Genomic DNA, 21,277 nt, shown 5'->3' on the forward strand with positions numbered 1-21,277 from the left:
ATGACCCAATTGATAGGGTTCATCCCTCTTTTTTACTCTTTACCTGTCTTAGGGAAAATGCTCCTATCCCATCTGTTTCATAGATGGACACTTAGTTTAACTCTCTACATATTTTGTTTCTAAGTGACCTAACTATGGTTATTGGTATCTTTGAACCACAAATGCATCTTTACCCAAATTTTCCTAAATCAATACTGAGGTGAAAGCAAATGAACAGCAATAGTCACAAACTTGTGAGCAATGAAAATTTTAAATATATATTGTTAACTCAAAACACACAATATTGTTATCTCTTAAAGCCTCAAAAATAAGTCAATCTCTGACAAAGGTTATTCTTATTTTCAATGTGACATTTTAATCGAGAACTAGATGGAGAAGATCAATCAAATGTAAAAAATCTAAAAGATGACATGGATTTCTCTCATGATATTGGTGTCAATAAATAGCTAGTTCACCTCAGGCATGCTGTCAGGGAGGAAAACTCATTTAAAGTATACACAAGGACTGGATATTATTACAGATTTTGCAAATTGTGTGAAAATTCACACATTATTGTCTTTAATTTGTCTTCCCAAACATCTCAAAACTTATACTGACCCTGAATCACAACTCAAGAAATGCTCATCATGCAAGTCCTTCAATGTTCTCTACAAAAAAAAAAAAAAATCAATTCAAATGTATTGCTTTCATTAGGCATAACATATGCCCATTAATGAATGCATTTTGGGAAAAAAGCCATGGCAAAATTAAATAAATTGAAACTGTAAAATAGTTATAAGGAAGATTTAACTTTGAAAATAGATCATATTCCAATTAAAAATATCCGATTTTAATTATTTTGTTTGCCTTCTTTCTTTTTTTAACTTTTCAATTACAGCTGACATATATTAGTTTCAGATGTATACGCCAGTGATAGACATTATACAACTTACTAAGTGATCATCCTGATAAATCTAGAATCCATCTGACACCACACAAATTATTAGAATATTATTTAATATATTCCATGTGCTGTACTTTACATCCCCATGAGTAATCTATAACAACCAATTTGTACTTCTTAATCCCTTCACCTTCTTAACCCATTGCCCCAAACACCTTCCCATCTGACAACTGTCAAAATGTTCTCTGTATCTATGAGTCTGTTTCTATTCTGCTTGTATGTTTATTTTGTTTTTTAGATTCAATTGTTGATAGATCTGTATTTATTGCATTTATTATTCATATTTTTTCATTTTTTTTTCTTGTTCTTAAAGAAGGTCCTTGTTTTTCATCACTTTGAGTATTTCGTGCCAATACCTTTGGGCCTGAAATATGCCTGTTGAGAAATCAGCTGACAGTCTTATGGAAGTTCCTTTGTAGGTAACTAGTTGTTTTTTCCTTGTTGCTCTTAAGAGTCTCTCTTTGTTTTTAACCTTTGGCATTTTAACATGATGTATCTTGCTATGGGCTCTTTGGGTTTATCTTGTTTGGAACTCTGTGCTTCCTGGACTTGTCTATTTCTTTCACCAGGTTAAGGAAGTTTTCTGTCATTTTTATCAAATGGATTTTCAATTCCTTGCTCTCTCACTCTTTTCCTTCCAGCACCCCCATGATGCAAATGTTGGTATGATTGAAGTTGTCCCAGAGGATCCTTATACTACCCTCATTAAAAATTTTTTTTTAAAATTCACCTTTTTTTAAGGTGTTTTTTGCTGCCTTATTTTTCCAAATCTCTAATTTGATACTCAGCATCACCTTCTCTACTGTTGGTTGATTCCCTATAAATTATTCTTCATTTCAGTTAGTGTATCCTTCATTTCGGACTTCTTTTTTTTATGGTTTCCATGTCCTTTTTTATGCTGATGAAGTTTTCACTAAATTCACCTACCCTTCTCCTAAGTTCATTGAGCATCCTTATAACCAGTGTTTTGAATTCTGCATCTAGTAGATTGCTTGTCTCCATTTTATTTAGTTCATTTTCTGAAGTTTTGTTCCATTCTTTCATTTAGGACACATTTCTTTGTCTCCTCATTTTGGCAGCCTCCCTGTGTTTGTTTCTATGTATTACGTAAAGCAGCTACATCTCCAGGGCTTGGTTGAGTGGCCTAATGTAGTAGTTGTCCTATAGGGTCCAGTGGCCATCTCAGTCACCCAAGCTATGGGCACTCCAGTACACTATCCCCCTGCTTTGAGGGGAAGTGTACACCCTCTTCTTGTGGTTGAGCCCTGATTGCTGTTGACACATCAATGGGAGGAATTTCTCCCCAGACTAATTGGCTGCAAGGACTGGCTGTGACCACTGTGGAGGATCAGCTGTGAAGGCCTTGCCCTCCCCTCACCCCCCAGGAAGCAGGACTTACTTCAGCAGGGCTCTGTTCCTTAATTGCGTCACTTGTGGAGACGGTTGAGCGGAATTTAAATCATATAAATAAGTTGTAAGAATTCTGATTTCAGAATTCAATGTTTGCCAGTAGAGTTCTAGGAATTTTGAATGAGTATTTTGCATTTAATATGTAATTGATTAAACGAATACCAAAGTTTGGAATATTCTGAGTGAACAGTAACACAATATCTAAGGGACATGTAATTAATTATTTGCACTCCTTTAGCTTTTTTCTGCATGCAAGCTCTTTTCTCACATGTGAGGAAGTCAGTTGATAAACTGAGTTAATAAAGGAAAAACCAGACTGATGACGTGTAGGAAAGTGGCTAGTAAATCACAGAAAAGACATTCTGGACACGGCAAATCCTGTTTGTAGTTTTGGAGGTAAAATGATTAGCTGGAAGCTAGCACAGAGATCATTTAGGGTATTCTGTCCTTGAGAAGTCAGACCAAAATAATCTCGGATTTTTATGGATTCTTCTAGAAGCCTTGTAGGTTCAGCTGTTGAGCATACATGACAAGCTGCTTCTAAAATGATAACCATCTCCACAGTTATCACAAGAAAGCAATGTTATTTTACGGTACATTTTAAATATATGCACATATATTTATATATTTAGTTCTTCTGTTTAATGTGTCATCCCTTTGGTCATATAATTCAAAAGTCTAATGTATGTACATTTCATAAAATTATAATATTACTTTTTGTATTTCTGATGCATGACATTTTTTTCAGTCAGCCCAAAGTATCCATCTGAAGGATGGTGACAAGACTTAGATAATTAGTGTTATGTGTGTCATTAGAGACCATGACCAGGCTGTGAAGCCTCCTTCTCTAGGATCTGAGGAATCTGTATCCTAGGGCAATGTTTCTCATGAGAGCACTATTAGCATTTTTGCAATGACGGTTTGCATTGCCCACACATGGTAAGTACATAGCATGTCTGGCTACTAGGTAGTCAATAATATTCTCCCATCATTGGGACAGGTGAAAAACAACCTCCCCGCTCCACACCACCACCATGACCACACTTCCAAGTGTCTCTTTAAAGAGTGAGTACTAACAGTGATGGAGAACTAACAACTTAGAAGTAGGGGGGGAAAACATGACTAATTATAAGGAAAAAAATGGGGAGAGGGAGATAGGAACATCAAATGGATCAGCTTCAAGGTTCCTGTGTCCCCACAAACACACATTATGATAAACCCCAGGAGGCCCCAGAGGGGCCTGTAGAAATTTCCAGGAGATATAGGAGAGCCCAGGAATGTGTGTTAACACTATACCATTCATCCTAGTTCAAAGCTGCAAGCTTTCTAGGAGGGACTCCATCCCCGGCCACTTCTAACTTGGACCAGGTGTGATCATGAGAAAGTAACAATAGAAAACTGTAGGTCAATAAACCTAGGATAGAGACACCGGAAGTGGCTCCTTGCACTGCTGAGGACAGAGATGAGCAGCTTGAGAGGCCTGATTAATCACTTATAACTGGGGAAAAGAAAAGAGAAAAATGAGGTGGAATGTAAAGACCAGAAGCAGATGCCCAACCATGGCCTCTAGCTCTTCACACCTATGCATAGCCCAGCAATCATTAGTCCCAAACACCCTCCTACTGGCCAGTGACTATTCAATTGGTATCATCTATAATAATGAAAGCTAATATGCTAATTAGACCAGACAGCTGAACGACCTTTCTAACGAAGCCACTGCTGCAAGGGCCACGCCCCTTGCATGAATTTCATGCATTGGGCCTCTAATGTAATCTATATGGAGAATCTGATCTTCCTGGGCCATAGCTTACCCATCTGAGTGAGGAATAAAGGATGTCAAAAATCTAAGAGACTGAGCATTTTTATCCCCAAAAGACTATGTACATTACCTAAAAAATTAGTTTTAGCATTATATTAAATTTACTTGATTTAACTAAAACCTAGGATTTACCTGATATCCAATGTGAAGAAATATATATGAAATAGCTCATCAATTGGAGCCAAAATTAGTTACCTTTTCTCTGCATATCTGAAAATATGTAGAGGTGCTCTCTGATTTACGATGCGGTTACATCCCAATAAACTTATCACAAGTTCAAATATCATAAGTCAAGATGCATTTAATGCTACGCTGTGAAATATTAGTTGTTTACCATCATGATCTCGGGCCGATGGAGACCTGTAGCTTGCTTCTGCTGCCCAGCATCGCGAGAGAGTATTGTCTTGCTAGCCCTGAAAATATCAAAATTCAAAGTACTTTTTACTCACTGCATTTCATTTTCATACTACTGTAAAGTCCAAAATCGTAAGTCAAATTATTCTAAGCAAAGGACCATCTGTACACATTCGTATGATCACGTTTCTCTCTGTGTGTATATGTGTATAAAATCTATGTGTAGGGGGGGTATGTATATATACTTATCTCTATATTAGGTACAGGAAATTTTTTGATGAAACCTTGCAAAACAAAGTGTAAAAGTTCTATCCTTTCTTAATTTTTTTAGCAAGGTAAGCATAAATCCCATATTTAAGTTATCAAAATACATATATTTCTTAGGACAGCAGTTTTCAAAATGTGGTCCATATACCCCTGGAATTTTCTGAGACCTTCCTTCTTAAGAGTGCTTGACTTAAAAAATCATTTTCATAATAATAAGACAATATTTGTATTTTCCACTGAATCTACATTTGCACTAATGGTATAAAAGCAATGGAGGGAAGGGGATAAAATTGCTTTTGTTTTTTACACAATTCAAAGCAGTGGCACCAAACTGTACTAGTTGTCATTGTATTCTTCACACAATGACAACATTGTGTGAAGGGGGACACAAAGCCAGGTTCACTTAACAATGGCTTTGATGAACAATAATAACAACTACTAATTTTATTAAAGTATTAATTTTATTAAATCTCATCAAATTTATTTGACTAAATGTACCGAAGCACACTTTAGTATGTGATTGTCTCCAGAACAAACATTTGTGTGATTATTTTGTTACAAGCTGAACTAGCCTCCTTTTTCCCCATGAATCACCATTTTTACTTGAAAACATGATTGACATAAAAACTATAGTTACTCAGATGTTTATGAATAGCCTCTTTAAAAAGAATGAATGGATCTGGTTACTGTCAAGAAAAGCTGACAATATTTGTTGCTGATGATAAAATTTGCATTTCCATGATGAAATTAGAATTTTGGAAAGCTCTTTACTACCACCATAAGTTTGATAACTTCCCAATAGTTGAAAATGTTTCTGATGAAATTGGTGGTGATATTAATGAGATTTTTTGTGTGTTGTTTAATCTAATATGTCACTTTTTGGAGATCTGCATAACCAAGGATCCAACATTTTCCAAATGAATAATGCATGACATAAAATCATGTATGGATAAAAAAAAAATCCAGTCCAAGGGCAAGATAAACCAATGGATTTTAATGGAACTAAATATGAAGAGCTCATTGATACAGTTTCAGATTCCACTTTGGAACTAACATGCCAAGTTCTAGTGTAGCACAAAAGAGTATACAAAACTGTATGCAAAAGCAATTAAATGCTTCTCTTTTTTCCAGCTACCTATCTTCTAGCTACCAGATTTTCTTCATCAACTTTGACAAAAAATGTCAAATTGCAACAGTTTGAATGAAGAAGCAGATGTGAAAATATTGCTGTCTTCTATTATGCCAGATACAAAAGAGAAATGAAAAACTATAAACCAATATCATTATTCTCCTGAATTAAGCAGTATTGGAAAATATTTTGTTTTCAAAAAACATGTTATTTTGTTAACATGTAGTGAGCTGTTGCTGTAATTTTTGACAGATTTAATATATATTTTAAATTTTTTTCTGTTTTAATTTTTTATATGATAAATATCAATAGATGTGACTGCCTAGAAACATGGGTCAGTCATCTTCTATCGTAGCCATATGTGAAAACCTGGAACCTTGAAAACAAATATTTTAATAGTGTCCCTTATCCAGTACATATTCTAGAAGAAAGTGATCTCTAACAATTCACTAAAGAGAGACCCACTCACTTTGTGACTCATTGACCCAGAGATTCATTCAAATAGGAGATGAAAATAGATCACCATTTCCCATGTTTGCAGTCAATGCTTGCCCGTGTTCACCACATTGAGAGGGGCCACATGCTCTCCTATCATGGCCTTATTCATGTAATCTTGTAAAGCGCCTTATTTTGTTCAAGTACATCAAAACTTTTACTTACATTTTAATCATTCAAAAAATATTTAGCAAAGATCCTTGTTGCCCATTGTTAATGCTGTTAACAGAATAAAAGTGAAGCTCACCAAAATGAAATAGTTTACTAATTAATCATTAAATAATTAATTAGCCAATTTTTGAAATGTATGCTGAAAATTATGGGTGATAATTTTCTATTTATTGAGCAATTCCAAATGAGGAAATAATTAATCTTTAAAACACACAAGTTAACATACCTGCTGTATACACACATATAAATACATATCCATAAAACTGTCTTTTTATTCTCAAAACTTCTATATGGTAATTAATTCTCTGTTCTTGATTTTTCATAAGCTTCTGCTGTTAAAAGTAAAACACACATGCCTTAGAGTTACTGTAAATATTGAATCTTTTGCTAAGTTAACAATTTTCTTTTAAAAATCCCTATTTGTTTTATTTCTCTCCTCAGAAATTATTTAATTGAGACTTATTTTCATTTAAAATACCATGTGATACTGAATTGAACATTCCTTGTTGCTGCCATGAGAATAAAACCTCCCCAGTTACTAAAATGGATAAATTTGACCAAATAGAAGTTTTTTTGAAAGCAGCATAAATTTTCTATGCTTTGACTTCTCTCTGGATTCCCATTTGGTTTAGATTTCTGGGAAATCTGTTTGTGAGAGAACTGGGAGGCCGGTTCTATATCAGAGCTGTCAATCAGATGCAGTCTTATAAAGGAGAAGCCATATGGCTCACTGCTGTTTTTCATATTGAAAAACGACACATTTTTATGTTCAGTTCTCAGCAATGTAATTATACTGCAGAGAGAAATATACTTGGGTGCATGCACTGATCCAAGGCTCTTTTTTCAAATCAGCCGAATTAACGTGTACTGACTGAAAACCCATTTTTCTATGCTTTTGAATCAGTGGAAAAAGTATATGTGAAACATATGGTTAAAGATAAGAAGCAGCGATTTTGACCTCAGAACTGAGTTTTTCCCATTTGTGTGCAGTGAATTTAATATATAAAAGATTTACTTCAATTAAGTTGTTCCATGTGCTTAAGCTCAGATTATAATGGCAGGTATTCTATTTAGGTTTATAATCAGTAAACAAAAATACTTTGGCTTGGATTTCAGCATGTATTTTCTAAAAAGTCACTTCATACTTTATTTAATTAGATCATATTTTAAATGCTATGAAGATACAATTTAAAGGAACTACACTATATAACTAAGAAGTATTTTATGTAAAGAAAAATTCTTCCTCTTTACTTATCTCTTCTATTTTCCTTCTATTGCTCACTAGTTTTCTTGCATAGAGTGATAACAATGTGATCCACTGACACAGAACTCATTGTTAACCTTATTATATTTTTATTTTTTCATGTGTGCATATGTTGTGCATGTATTCATATATATTAAATATCATATAAATGATATATATTACATATATATATTATCTGCACATAAATATAACCACACCCTCAAAGCTTGCAAAATTACACTTCTATAAATACTTATTGATTGGAAAACCATTTTGAGTTGATTTCAGGAAAATCATGAAAATGCAACTTAACAATCCTTGTATGGAGTACAAAGATGACCTGACTTCCTGGGAGAAATTCAAGTTTACAGTTCCTTGATAATAGAAGAAAATACTGAGTAGAATAAGGATGAGTCTAAATGCAATTTTGCTCCTAATATTAATAAATTACATATGCTTGATGAGAAGCAGTGTTTAATGGTTCCGTATGACTCAACCTCTCTATCAACAGAAGGAAATTCAATAGAGCTGGGTAAAAGGGATTTAATTGAAATTTTCAAATTCAATATTGGGTTCACTTAACAGCTTTCAGAACATGATGAGCACAGCACTTGCCCTGCTTTTGCTCCACTGCTTCTAAATCTTGTTTATAAACGTTGAATTTCAGTGTAATTATAGGAGTTAATCTAGTGAACAATAAGTGCCTGATTCTACACATTTTCTTGGTAGCTCAGGAAAACTTTGACTATGTCTTTTGCATATCATAGTGGCAGAGTGAGAATCACTTAATGCCCCATCCATTCAACTATCTCCTTAAGGGAGGTTAGAAGAAAGATCCAATTTAGTAAAATGTGAAATCACAAGCAATGTGTTGGTCACAATCTGTAAAGTATAATGACCTCCTAATTATTTGAAGAATAGAACAGACATTTTCTCATGATAAAGGACTTCTATAAAGGAGTATTTCTAACAGTGATTTCTCATCATCACATTATTTTCACATTAATGACCTTCAGAGGCTGAGTCAAACAAGTGTGATCAAGTCTATATCAACTATCAGATGACACTTGAGACATTACTTAAACACTGTGATCCTGGTTTCTCATCTATAAAGTCAGAATGCTGATAATACTTTCCTCATACAGTTATGTGAATTATAAATGAAGTAAGGTCTTAATATGGTGCCTATCACATTACTCAGCAAGAAGGGGGTTCAGAAAAACACCCTGAAATGTTATAGTAATGGTAAAAGTGACAGCAAGAACAATGACACTGCACTAAACATTTACATAGATTATCTCATTTAATTTTAAAACAAAATAAGGTAGCCAGCACTGGTTTGGCTCAGTGGATAGAGCGTCGGCCTGCGGACTGAAGGGTCCCAGGTTCGATTCCGGTCAAGGGCGTGTACCTTGGTTGCGGGCACTTCCCCAGTAGGACATGTGCAGGAGGCAGCTGATCGATGTTTCTCTCTCATCGATGTTTCTAACTCTCTATCCCTCTCCCTTCCTCTCTGAAAAAAATCAATAAAATATATTTGGAAAAAAAAAACAACATAAGGTAAATACTATTGTCACCCCTATTTTACAGATAAGGAAAATGAGACTTAGCTTAAGAAGCTTGTTAATGTCACACAGCTAATAAAAGACAGAGCAGGGGTTGACTAGGGAAGGCAGCGTTTATTATTATCATATTCTTATCTTCATCATCACCATCATCAACTCATCCAATGGTCTCTTTAGCAGACTAGGCTAAAAAATGAGTTTTAGGATACTTCCAAAGATAATTGCCTCCCCTTGGAAGGAATCCAGAACAAGCCCACATTAAGCTAAATTCTGCGTTAGAGTAGGCTGTTACACAATTGCGCGGGTTTATTCCAAGCACCTAGAAGGCACATGAAAGATGAATAGATAGAATTTGTCAGATTTCTCTTTACCTTTAAACATATCCCAACGTACTCAAGGGAACTGGGACAAAGCCATTTGTCTATATCTAAAGGCATTTTTTTTTAAAAAAAAAAAAAAAGCATCATTACAATGAGCTCATCTGGTTGTCAGTCTCTAGGGAATCAAACACAGACTCAAAGATAGGTATTCACACTTCACATGAACTATGGTCCACATTGTTAATGAATGATAAAAATTAAAAGGATTTGAGTGTAAATGTCTGAGTGTACAGTGAGAGTACTAAAAATGAAAAGGTAGAGTTTAATCAAGTTGAATTATATAAAGCCCTTTATTCAAAATTATTCACTCATTATATTTCCCCTATTAAATTTTTAAAAAAAATAAATGTAAATTTTATTTGTATATTAATAAAGCATGTACATTTTCCTCAAAAAATGTTTCAATGATTTATGATCATATATGTATAATTATTTTTAAATATTCATATAAAAGGACAATAATTTCACAGAAACATCATAACATATTTAAACAAATCACAGAAAAGGATACTATAATATTAATATAAACACATTCTCATATTATTTTTTCAAAAACAAATGAAATGCTCTAGATTTTTTTAAAAAGAATAGCCTATTGATTTGTAGAAAAAGAGGAAGTGAGAGGGAGAAACATAGATGTGAGAGCACAACATCAATTGACTGCCTCCTGCAGGCACCCTGCTAGGCATCAGGGATGAAACCCACAATCTGGACCTGTGCCCTTGACCAGAAATGGAAGTGGCAACCTCCTGGTGCAAGGGATCACACCTGACATCACACCAGCCAGGGCTGCTCTAGATTTTTAATAAAAGGAGTTTCTAATGTACAGAAATGACTTTTAACTTTTGTTTCATAATTATGATCAAGCAAGTCACATTTAAAGTATGCTGTGATTTTTTTGGTTTTAATCCAATTTAAAACATGACTGTTAAGAATAAATGTTGTTCACTAATAAATTTAGAAATATTCATAAAAATTGGAAGAATTAAAAACAGTAGTTGTATGTGACGATTTAATATGCACCTTGATATTTCAAAGACTTGATAAAGCCAAATAACAGCAGAGCATTTCATAACAAGACTGCTAATGAAAATCACCTGAATGTGACATCTGGTGACTAGGGAAGTATACCCAAAGCCATTAGATTGTGGAGTTTTCACACTTCAGTACTGTGCTGCCTCCTACATGATAATCACATTCCTCCCCATCTGTAGAGGAATTAAAGCAAAAGCAAGACCTCTTCACCCCTAGCTACTTAGCAGCAATTCTCATTTCACTTCTTGACATACTTTCGGGTAAATTTCAGGTCAAGATCAGACAGCAGGAAGGCTATCCTTTGAATAGACTTTCTTCCCCCTTTATCAGATCCTTTTCATTAAGCTCTCTGACTCAAACCTGGCCGATCAATGAGGAAGTAGAAAGACAATCAATTAAAGGGAATTGGGCAGGGAAGAAGGCAGGGATTTCTGTTACGGAGAGACTCTATATTTTTAAACTGGGTCATTTGTATTTATATGCTCCCAGTTAACGAGTCATTATCGCTCTTGTTATAATTGTTTTCATTAGTGGAAATTGTTTTCATCAATAATTAAAGCCCAAGTGAAAATGTTAGGACCCTAGCACTTGAGATGAAATCTGGAATCAGAAAGACACTGGTTTTCATCCCTTCATACACTCCTTCACCTTTTCACTGTGGGACTGGGAAAGTTGCTTAGTGCCCGTGAGCCTCTGAGTTGAGATCTGTAATGGAGGATGGCAGTACCTACTGGGATCATAGTGATGTGATCAGATGCTTAGCCTGGGCCTTTCACTTAAGGAGTATTTATTGTCAAAATCACTTCTACAAAACACCACTAATTACAACTGAAAGCCAGGGCGCAGTGCAGGAGGCCTGCAAGCCTGTCATCTCTCCCTACCTCTGGCTTCCTGTCCAAGCCCTCGCTTCTCACCCAGAGCTGTCATTCTCCACTGCAAGGTTTCCCTCTTCCTCGCCACCATCTGTAAAGGTAGGGCAGCCATTATTGCTAATCATTCATTAAAGTTATTCACACACAGTAATGAAGACGGTTCAACAGAACTGTGAACTCTTGCCTGTTTTCTTCATGGATCTATCTGAAGCACCCAGAATAGTACCTAGTACATAATGGAAATTAAAAAACATTTGGGTAAAATTGGGAAAGATACAAATCAGTAAATAAATGCAACCACACTTCGATTTTACTTAAAAACCACACAAAAATGCTCTGTCCATGCATTGTGTTCATGAAGGCAGCCTCTGACAATTCATCCTGACTTTGAATTTGGACTGTATGACTAGACCAATAATTTCTCTGTGTCTCAGTTTCCCCTTCTGAAAAAGGGGTATACGGGTACTTCATAGTATTGTTATTATGATTTTTTTTTTAAAAAAGGTACTAAATGAGTAAATGACCTAGAATTTCCTGGCAGAAAATAAGCACTCAATAAATACTGGGTGTTTTATCAAAACCTGACATTTTAGTGAAGGCACTGAGGCCTTTGACGTTCCCACAGCCAGCTGGCAATGCCAGAACTAAACAGCCACACCTCAAGTCAGCCTATGAAGCAGTTCTCAGAGTGTGTCAAGCTGCCTGCTCTCTTCTTTGTATAGATTTTTCTAAAACTATTTACAAGGGGGGAGGGTGGGCAGGGGGAAATGAATGTGGTTCATTCCCTCTTGCAAAGACTTTTTTTGGGGGGGAAAGCAGTATTCCCAAGTGCTTGCTGGAAATGAAAAAAACTTTGAATCATGCCACACAAAGCAGTTAATGTAATAACTGCCTTAACCCTGGCTTTAGCAGACTTGTGCAAGTAGAAATTTTTGTTCTTTTTGTTCCCTGGATTTGGGAGCACACAGATTCAGGGCAACGGGAACCTAATGCGGTAATCCTTGAAGTGTCTTCAGGATGAATATAATATTCAGTCACAGCCCGCCTCACTTCCTCCTCCCGCCTCACCTCCCTCAGCTCCCTGCATCCCCCCCCCCCCCCCCAGCTGGTGCTGGGGACCGCCAATGGCTCAGAGCGAGCGAGGGTGGGGGCGGCCACTCGCTGCCTTAGCCAAGGGGACAGAGCAGGTGGCGGGTGGAGACGAGGCAAGGAGCTCCGGAGCGCTCAGCTGAGAGCGCAGTTTTCCTCCAGGACCGGTCAACTCGGACCTCACTTGGAGACCAGAGGGGTCAAGCACAGCTCCCCAACCAGCGGCGCCCACTGGCGCCTCCGAGATGTGCCCGGACCGCCGGTGAGTCCCGTCCCTCCCCCCCACTCCGCCCGGTGTCTATCCAACAGGTTGGCCAGGACGCCGCTCCCGGGGCCGTGGGAACACCTCCCGGCTCACCTGGACACGTCGCTCGGCTTCTCCCTGCGCCGGGCGCTGTTCCCATGACGCTACCCACGCCGGTCTAGTCCCTGCTCCATAAATGAGAGCTCGGCTGTGCGCCCGGGAGCGCGCCCCGGAGACCGGCTGGCCGGCAAACTTGTAGGGACCGAAATGGCTGGGCCGAGGGGCCAAAGCGCCCCAGCACGCGGCTGGAGCTAGCCATGGGGACCCCTCGTTCTGTGTGACTCCCTGAGACTTCCATGAAAAGCCATCATTAATTATCCTTATTTCTCAACCAGGAGGTCAACCCCCCAGAGCGCCGGGCGAGGAAAATAGAGCGTGAGTGACGATCAGAGTAGAATGAGAGTGAGCGGGGGCAAAGGAGGCGGCGCCCTCGCCCAGAGCCCCTGCCCCACAGGCCCTCCGCCCCCCGCCCCCCACCTCATCCCCCCAGGGAGCACTCCCGGGGAGGCCCGTGCAGCCGCCGCCGGAAGAGAAACGGGAAGGGACTCGGGCCGGGTTGCCACTGCCTCTGCTTTCTGAACTTTCCGTGTGGGTGCCCTCCATGCAGGAGTGAGTCTTGCCATCCCCTCGCTTGCATCCCGCCCGCCAAGAGTCATCGGGTCTCCTCCTCCTGGACTCTCAACCTCCCTACGCCCCTCCCCACCCGCGGCCCCCACAAATAACCAGGCTTTCCATCCCTGCACCCCGTGGGCTCGGGATCAGCATTACAAAGTCGGGGAGGGGGTGCCTAAGTCTGGGGAGGGCCATCGAGACAGGCAGTGCGCCCTGCGGGCACGACCCTCCCCTCCTCGCCTCCGCGCTCTGCACGTGGATTTGCTGCCACCGCGCACTCGCAGCTCCCGAAGCAGCGAGGGGTGGAGAGAACAGGGGTGCGCGGGTGGCAGGCAACCCCCTCCTCGGCATCCCGGGAAATCCCAGCCGCCACCAGGGGCCGTGCCACCGCCCCAACTTGGTGGCGCCCCCAGGCAGCGGCAGCCGGGATGGAGCTGCCTCCCCGGGGCCGGGCGCCGCGGGACTCGCCGCTGGACAGCGTCTCCCTGTCCTCGCTGGAGTCCAGCGTCTTCTGCAGCGAGGGCGAAGGGGAGCCCCTGGCGCTCGGGGACAGCTTCACGGTCAACGTGGGCGGCAGCCGCTTCGTGCTCTCGCAGCAGGCTCTGTCCTGCTTCCCGCACACGCGCCTGGGCAAGCTGGCCGTGGTGGTGGCCTCGTACCGACGCCCCGGGGCCCTGGCCGCCGCGCCCAGCCCCCTGGAGCTCTGCGACGACGCCAACCCGGTGGACAACGAGTACTTCTTCGACCGGAGCTCGCAAGCCTTCCGCTACGTCCTGCACTACTACCGCACGGGCCGCCTGCACGTCATGGAGCAGCTGTGCGCGCTCTCCTTCCTGCAGGAGATCCAGTACTGGGGCATCGACGAGCTCAGCATCGACTCCTGCTGCAGGGACAGGTACCGAGAGGCGCGCGGTGGCTGGGCGGGGAGGCGGGAGCATTGGAGGGAGGGCGCCAGAGGTGAAGAGTTGAGGGTTTGCACAAGCCTCGCTAAACCTGGGCCTAGGGATCTGTGGTCACTTCGGAGCTGGAAGGTAGCAGGGGGAGGGGGGGAGAAGGGGGGCTGGAAAGGGTCAAAGCCTACTTTGGGTTGGAACTTGTTGCACCTTCTTTCTTAAATGAACATATGCCCATGCATTTACAGGGTGAGGGAGGCCAGGCCTGCAATAAATGTTTGGTGATTGAATAAAGGAGTCACCAAAGCTATGCTCCAGAAGAGGCATATATAGGGGTGTGGGTCTCAATGTGAAGCATGATCGTTTAGCAAACCCAGGACACTCGTTTAAAAACTTGGATGGAACTCTGTTTTAAATACACAAATAGAAAGTTGATTCCTTGACTTTTACGATCACTTTGCAGTTCTCTTTCTGTTGCTGTCATTTCTTCACAAATACCTTTCCGTCACACACAAACACACAAAGTTCCATGTGGCAAACTTCAGTTCTTGTTGCCAGAAAATGAGTAAAAATGCACTGAAGTAGCTTTGCTCTCTATAAATGCTTGTGTATGAGCTTCTACCACAAATTTGCCATTTTAAAAAGAATAAGCCTAAATGCTAAAGATAGAATACTGTGGGCAAGAGGCAGCCTGGGTACGATGAGTGGACATGTTCTGCATTTAACTAAAATAAGAAGCATAACCTCACCACCAAGTGTAATTCTCTTTTTTACTTAAGCATTTTTTAAAAGTTGACTAATCACGAAGTTGTCCTTCTCTAAAAGATACTTCAGAAGGAAAGAGCTGAGTGAAACCTTGGACTTTAAGAAGGACACAGAAGACCAGGAAAGTCAGCATGAGAGCGAACAAGACTTCTCACAAGGACCCTGTCCCACCGTCCGCCAGAAGCTCTGGGACATCCTGGAGAAACCTGGGTCTTCCACAGCTTCCCGCATCTTTGGGGTCATCTCCATCGTCTTCGTGGTGGTGTCCGTCGTCAACATGGCCCTGATGTCGGCTGAGTTAGGCTGGCTGGACCTGCAGCTGCTGGAGATCCTGGAGTACTTTTGCATCAGCTGGTTCACTGGGGAGTTTGCCCTGCGCTTCCTGTGCGTGCGGGACAGGTGCTGCTTCCTCCGAAAGGTGCCAAACATCATAGACCTGCTGGCCATCTTGCCCTTCTACATCACTCTTCTGGTAGAGAGCCTGAGTGGGAGTGAGACCACGCAGGATCTGGAAAACGTGGGGCGCATCGTCCAGGTTCTGAGGCTGCTCAGGGCCCTGCGCATGCTAAAGCTGGGCAGGCATTCCACAGGTATTCGGATTTCATTGATGTCTTTCAGTTTGTTGTTATTTTTAAGCAGGAGGGGTGTGGCCCACTTTCCAAGGGAAGCAACTCTGCATTGATACTCAAAACACCAACTCCCGCCCTAGCTGGTTTGGCTCAGTGGATAGAGGGTCGGCCTGCGGACTGAAGTGCCCCGGGTTCGATTCTGGTCAAGGGCATATGCCCGGGTTGCAGGCTCGATCCCCACTGTGGGGTGTGCAGGAGGCAGCTGATCAATGATTCTCTTTCATCATTGATGTTTCTATCTCCCTCTCTCTCTCCCTTCCTCTCTGAAATCAATAAAAATATATTTAAAAAATTATCAATTCCCATATTCCACCCAACCATGGTCTCCAAAAAGTTATTGGGAAGCAAAACCTTGAAGTTGTTATCACAGGTACAAAGGAAACCATGCCTCTCACACTCTCTCCCCCCAAGGCACTGGAGAAATCATTTGACCCCTTGTTCACCTCAATTTGGCTTAAGCCTGTGCCCAGAAAATATAAAACAAAAACAGAAACCTAAAGACACTCTGCCTCTAGAAGGTGCCAAATTAAATATGCATAAACAGCACATTAAAATATATGCCTAAGTTATGTATGATATTTAGGGACGTAAGCCAGTTTCTCTTCTGTGTCCACGAAAGTGCTTGCCACACATGTTCTTTGGCAGAACAGAAAGCCTGCCCTGCCGAGGCTTCTCTGGCTACACAGGGAGAGAGATGGCCAGGCACTGGTGGCCTCCTGCTATGTTTTGAAGAAACAATGGAAATATTTGTTTGGGGAGAAAGCAGAAGACACAAATTCATCTGGTATCTGAGAATTTTCTTGACTGCGATGCATGAGAGAGATGGGAACAAGAACTCCTTAGCTTTTTGTGTACCATAAAGCCTAGCTCAGTGATGGCGAACCTTTTGAGCTCGGCGTGTCAGCATTTTGAAAAACCCTTACTTAACTCTGGTGCCGTGTCACATATAGAAATTTTTTTGATATTTACAACCATAGTAAAACAAAGACTTATATGTTTGATATTTATTTTATGTATTTAAATTCTATTTAACAAAGAAAAATCAACCAAAAAAATGAGTTCGTGTGTCACCTCTGACATGAGTGTCATAGGTTCGTCATCACTGGCCTAGATAAATTGAACAAACATTCTCCCTAGAAAAATCTCCACACAAGTAAATACCTGTACTTAAAAATGATAGCCAATGTCAGGGGAAATCACACAAATTCATTACGGATGACCCTTGCCTATCTGAGGGCAGTGATTCTCAGAGGCCAGCCCTGGACCTGTTGGATACTCTGGACTACATGAGTTACCTTCTGTTAGACTTTCCTGAAAAGAGGAATCCCTTGAAAATCTTCTTAAGAGGCTAATTCTTAGCCCCAGTCTGTAGAGAATCAGATTCTAGTATTTGGGGTTGTGTCCAGGAAGATTAGATTTTAACAAGCTCACAAGTAATTTTGATGTAGATGGTTCTTGGACTTGAAACAAAACCTTGACATTGTTATCACAGGAGTAGAATAAGAAACAACTGGAGTAGAATGCCATATTGATATCATACATACTAATGCAATACATGTGAATACAAATAATTGAACTAGAGAGTCCTTTACCACCTTATTTCTCTAGAAATGTGCCTGGCGGATCACCTAAAAGACATTAATGATAATTGTCTCTCCGCATGGAGAGAAATTAACCTCAGATATTTTTTTCACATCTCTAAAGTAATTGGGACTTATCCTAATATAATCTTGGTAGTGTGTTTTCCTAGCTAGTCTCACCCGCCAAGGATTTGATAATGGGGTTACCAACAACTTTTAGAAGTACTACCCTTTGTTTTCTGACACACATAATAGGATGCTTGCTTCTAGTATTTATAAACTCTTCACAGGATTCAATTTAAAAACACCCAGTATAGAGTACATTTTTTTCCAAAAAGAAAGAAAAAAGAAAATAATAGTAATTTCCACAATGTCACCTCTTCAAAGGTTTTTTTTTCAGTTCTAAAGAAATACAAAGTATTAATGGAATCTTCATTTATTAAAAAGATATGGATACTTGAACAAATATTGGACAATTTTAACCTAAGCATAACATTTAGCAGAATATAGACATAGATGACATATTCCCCCATGTAATAACTATAAGGACAAATTGAAAGGTGTTATGCAATAAATTAGAGCAATGGTAGGCCAGAGGTGCCAGATTTAAATCCTGGCTCTGTAGCCTTATACTATAGGTGCTACCTGTCTATGCCTCAGTCTTCTTGTCTGTAAAAAAAGAATAATAAATACAACTTCTACCTCCTATATTTTAAGAATAATCTGAGTTAATAGATGTAACATGAAGAAGTTCAGACCACTTTATGTTTCTTTACAAAATTGTTTAGGGGATTTCATCTTGAAATGAAAACAGTCTCTCCAAACACTATATGCTTTTCCTCATATGCTGTCAATTTATTTCAGAAATGCAAGTCAATACAGACACATCAAGGCCAGTTTTCTAAAATGTATTCTGAAGATATTCTAAAAAGTTTTCTTTTTAAGTTAAGCCTCAAAATTAATATTCACTGATCTGCAAAAGTAGCTGGTAAATAATTCAAGAGTATCTTAACATTTTAAGAACAAAATTCAAAATGATGAGAGCATCAGTAGTATTTTAATGCATCTCAAGTAGTCTCTAGTGAGCGAATAAAATTTTTTCAATGATTCTAGGAGGAATTGCTTTGGACTTCAGAGACAATATCATTGTGGCATTAGGTTGATATGGCTTCAAAATGTGGGTACACATTTAGCAGTATCTCTCTAGTGTTGGGGAAGATACTTTATTCAAATAACAGTCCCATTACAGTCGCATCTTACTCTCCCTAAGGCTTAATCTCTTTAGATATGGGAATGGCCTCTCTTTGGTCTGTCTCCCAGGGGCCCAATGAATCCTCGGAACAGCAATGAGGAATTTACCAATGAGAGAATTTCCTAATGGCTCCAGTCCTCCATACCTTTTTGCAATGGAGGAATATTCTATATTCAGGTCTACTTCCTTTCAAGAATGCAGAAATTCTATGTACTCAAAGGAAGTATTTTCCTAGAGCTTTCGTGTTAAGGACTAGAATCTCAATGGATGTCATGGGAGTTCAGGAACCCCTCCTGGAAGACCTCTAAGATTATCCTCTGAATGTACATTTGAAGTTCTGGCCTCAGTTGTCACTGATGCCTAACTTGCTTCACTTCATTCTCCTGGTGTATATCCTTCGTTGGTTGCCTCTGGCTTTCAGATAATGATACGCTCATTGTGTTAAACTTTATTGGGAGGGTGAGAAAAGTAGATAGCATACAGTTGGCATTAGAAAAGTGTGTCAAAGTCAGGCACTAGTCTGACCTAGTGAGCACTCCACACCCAACACTGCAAAGACCTCCCATTGTACAGACTCGCATACACATTCCAATCACATACCCCTCCATGCTTTTGCATTCCATTCCTCACCTTTTCTGTATAAATAGTAGGTGTTTAACAAGTACACGAGTGAGTGAATGGGTCTAATTATATTTCTTTTTATCCTTCTCAATCCAGCCCCATCAACTAGACTATGAGCTTCCTGAAGACAAGGATTGTGATTTGTCATCCATATACCCCAGAACATTGCCCAGTGCTGGAGACATAGTAGATACGAAATGCATGTTTGTGGGTAGATAGCAGGGAAGGGAGAGAAGGGTGGGAGGAGGGAGGAGGAGAGGAGGGGTGCCAGTGACTGACAGCAAATGTTCTCTTACAGGATTACGCTCACTTGGAATGACAATCACCCAGTGTTATGAGGAAGTCGGCCTACTGCTCCTATTTCTGTCTGTGGGAATTTCTATCTTCTCCACTGTGGAATATTTTGCTGAGCAAAGCATTCCTGACACAACCTTCACAAGTGTCCCTTGTGCGTGGTGGTGGGCCACAACGTCCATGACTACGGTGGGCTATGGGGACATTCGGCCAGACACCACCACAGGCAAAATCGTGGCCTTCATGTGTATATTATCGGGAATCCTCGTCTTGGCTTTGCCTATTGCTATTATTAACGACCGCTTCTCTGCTTGCTATTTTACCTTAAAGCTCAAGGAAGCAGCTGCTAGACAGCGCGAGGCTCTGAAGAAGCTTACCAAGAATATAGCCACTGACTCATATATCAGCGTGAACTTGAGGGATGTCTATGCCCGGAGCATCATGGAGATGCTTCGACTAAAAGGCAGAGAAAGAGCAAGCACTAGGAGCAGTGGAGGAGATGATTTCTGGTTTTGAGTTCACTTTCAGTTTATTTACAAAAGCTTGTGTACAACTAACTCGATCTATAAAGCCTTGATGTGATTGTCTGTGTACTGCTGCAGAGTCTCTTTTGAGTTCTCCTTGTGTTCATTTTTGCTGATACATTGCTTAGTTTGCTAGAACAGTTTATATCTCCCCAACAACGGTATTTTGATACACTCGAGTCTCAAAAATAACCATCTAACACAACCCAATACAACTAGACCAATATAACACGTCAGAATTGGCAAATGTAAAATATTGCAATACATACAAGAGTTAAAGTTTTATGCATCACTAATTTTAAAAGTTTTTTGCACTACTGATTTTTAAAAAAATGAATGTTAAACTGCCAAGCCCGGAGAAAAGATAAGTGAACATTTAAGAGCACACTAAACAATTTTGTTATTTAAAGATATTCCCCAAGTAAATCAATCACTCCTTTCTTCATCCATTAAAGCTGTTGAATACAACAATTACCTTTACAAGAGAAAAATCCTGATTTGTTGGTCATTTCTTCCCTCCGGTGCAAACCCTGGCCACAAACGGGCTGAGCTCTGTATTCCACCATTGCTACATAGACGGGACTCCCAACTGCTTAGACTTCAGTAGAAGAATGCTATACAGTGGCTTCAAGAATCACACTTCTTCATCCCCACACTGAGGGCTATATGCTGAGTGTAAAGCAGATATCTCTTAGTATTCCACGGAAATTAGATGGACTTTAAACATATATTTATTGATGTCGTGTTCAAGTTATGTCTTTAAAATCATGAACATGTAAAAATGAAGTAGTGAACATTTTAAATTTATATTCTGAAATCATTAATTAGTCTTATTTTATGAAATGAGAATCATACGTTGAATGATATCACTGGATCAACTTGAAGATCTTTTATTTGTTAAAAAACATTATGGATAACTTTCTGACTATAGAGGTAAATAACAACTGTTCAAATTTTGCACGCATGTTGACAGCATTTGGACATTCATGATAATAATAAAATTCCAAGACATTCTGTTATATAATTAAAGC

At 39.9% G+C, this 21,277-nt stretch overlaps 1 protein-coding gene across 1 annotated transcript; it reads left to right on the top strand.

Annotated features, from left to right (window-relative positions):
- Window positions 1-14,067: 14,067 nt before the first annotated feature.
- On the top strand, window positions 14,068-20,255 carry KCNV1 (potassium voltage-gated channel modifier subfamily V member 1). Its single transcript, XM_059672786.1, has 3 exons — window positions 14,068-14,583; window positions 15,407-15,936; window positions 19,727-20,255. The coding sequence occupies exons 1-3, from the start codon at window positions 14,117-14,119 to the stop codon at window positions 20,236-20,238; spliced, it is 1,509 nt and encodes a 502-aa protein (XP_059528769.1). The 5' UTR covers window positions 14,068-14,116; the 3' UTR covers window positions 20,239-20,255.
- Window positions 20,256-21,277: the final 1,022 nt, after the last annotated feature.

This window comes from Myotis daubentonii, chromosome 17, assembly GCF_963259705.1.
Source record: "Myotis daubentonii chromosome 17, mMyoDau2.1, whole genome shotgun sequence".
NCBI lineage: Eukaryota > Metazoa > Chordata > Mammalia > Chiroptera > Vespertilionidae > Myotis > Myotis daubentonii.

Coding starts and splice junctions, on each gene's coding strand:
- KCNV1 (XM_059672786.1), top strand. CDS start 14,117: ATGGAGCTGCCTCCCCGGGGCCGGGCGCCGCGGGACTCGCCGCTGGAC. Junction 14,584..15,406: donor GACTCCTGCTGCAGGGACAG/GTACCGAGAGGC, acceptor CTTCTCTAAAAG/ATACTTCAGAAGGAAAGAGC. Junction 15,937..19,726: donor GCTGGGCAGGCATTCCACAG/GTATTCGGATTT, acceptor GTTCTCTTACAG/GATTACGCTCACTTGGAATG.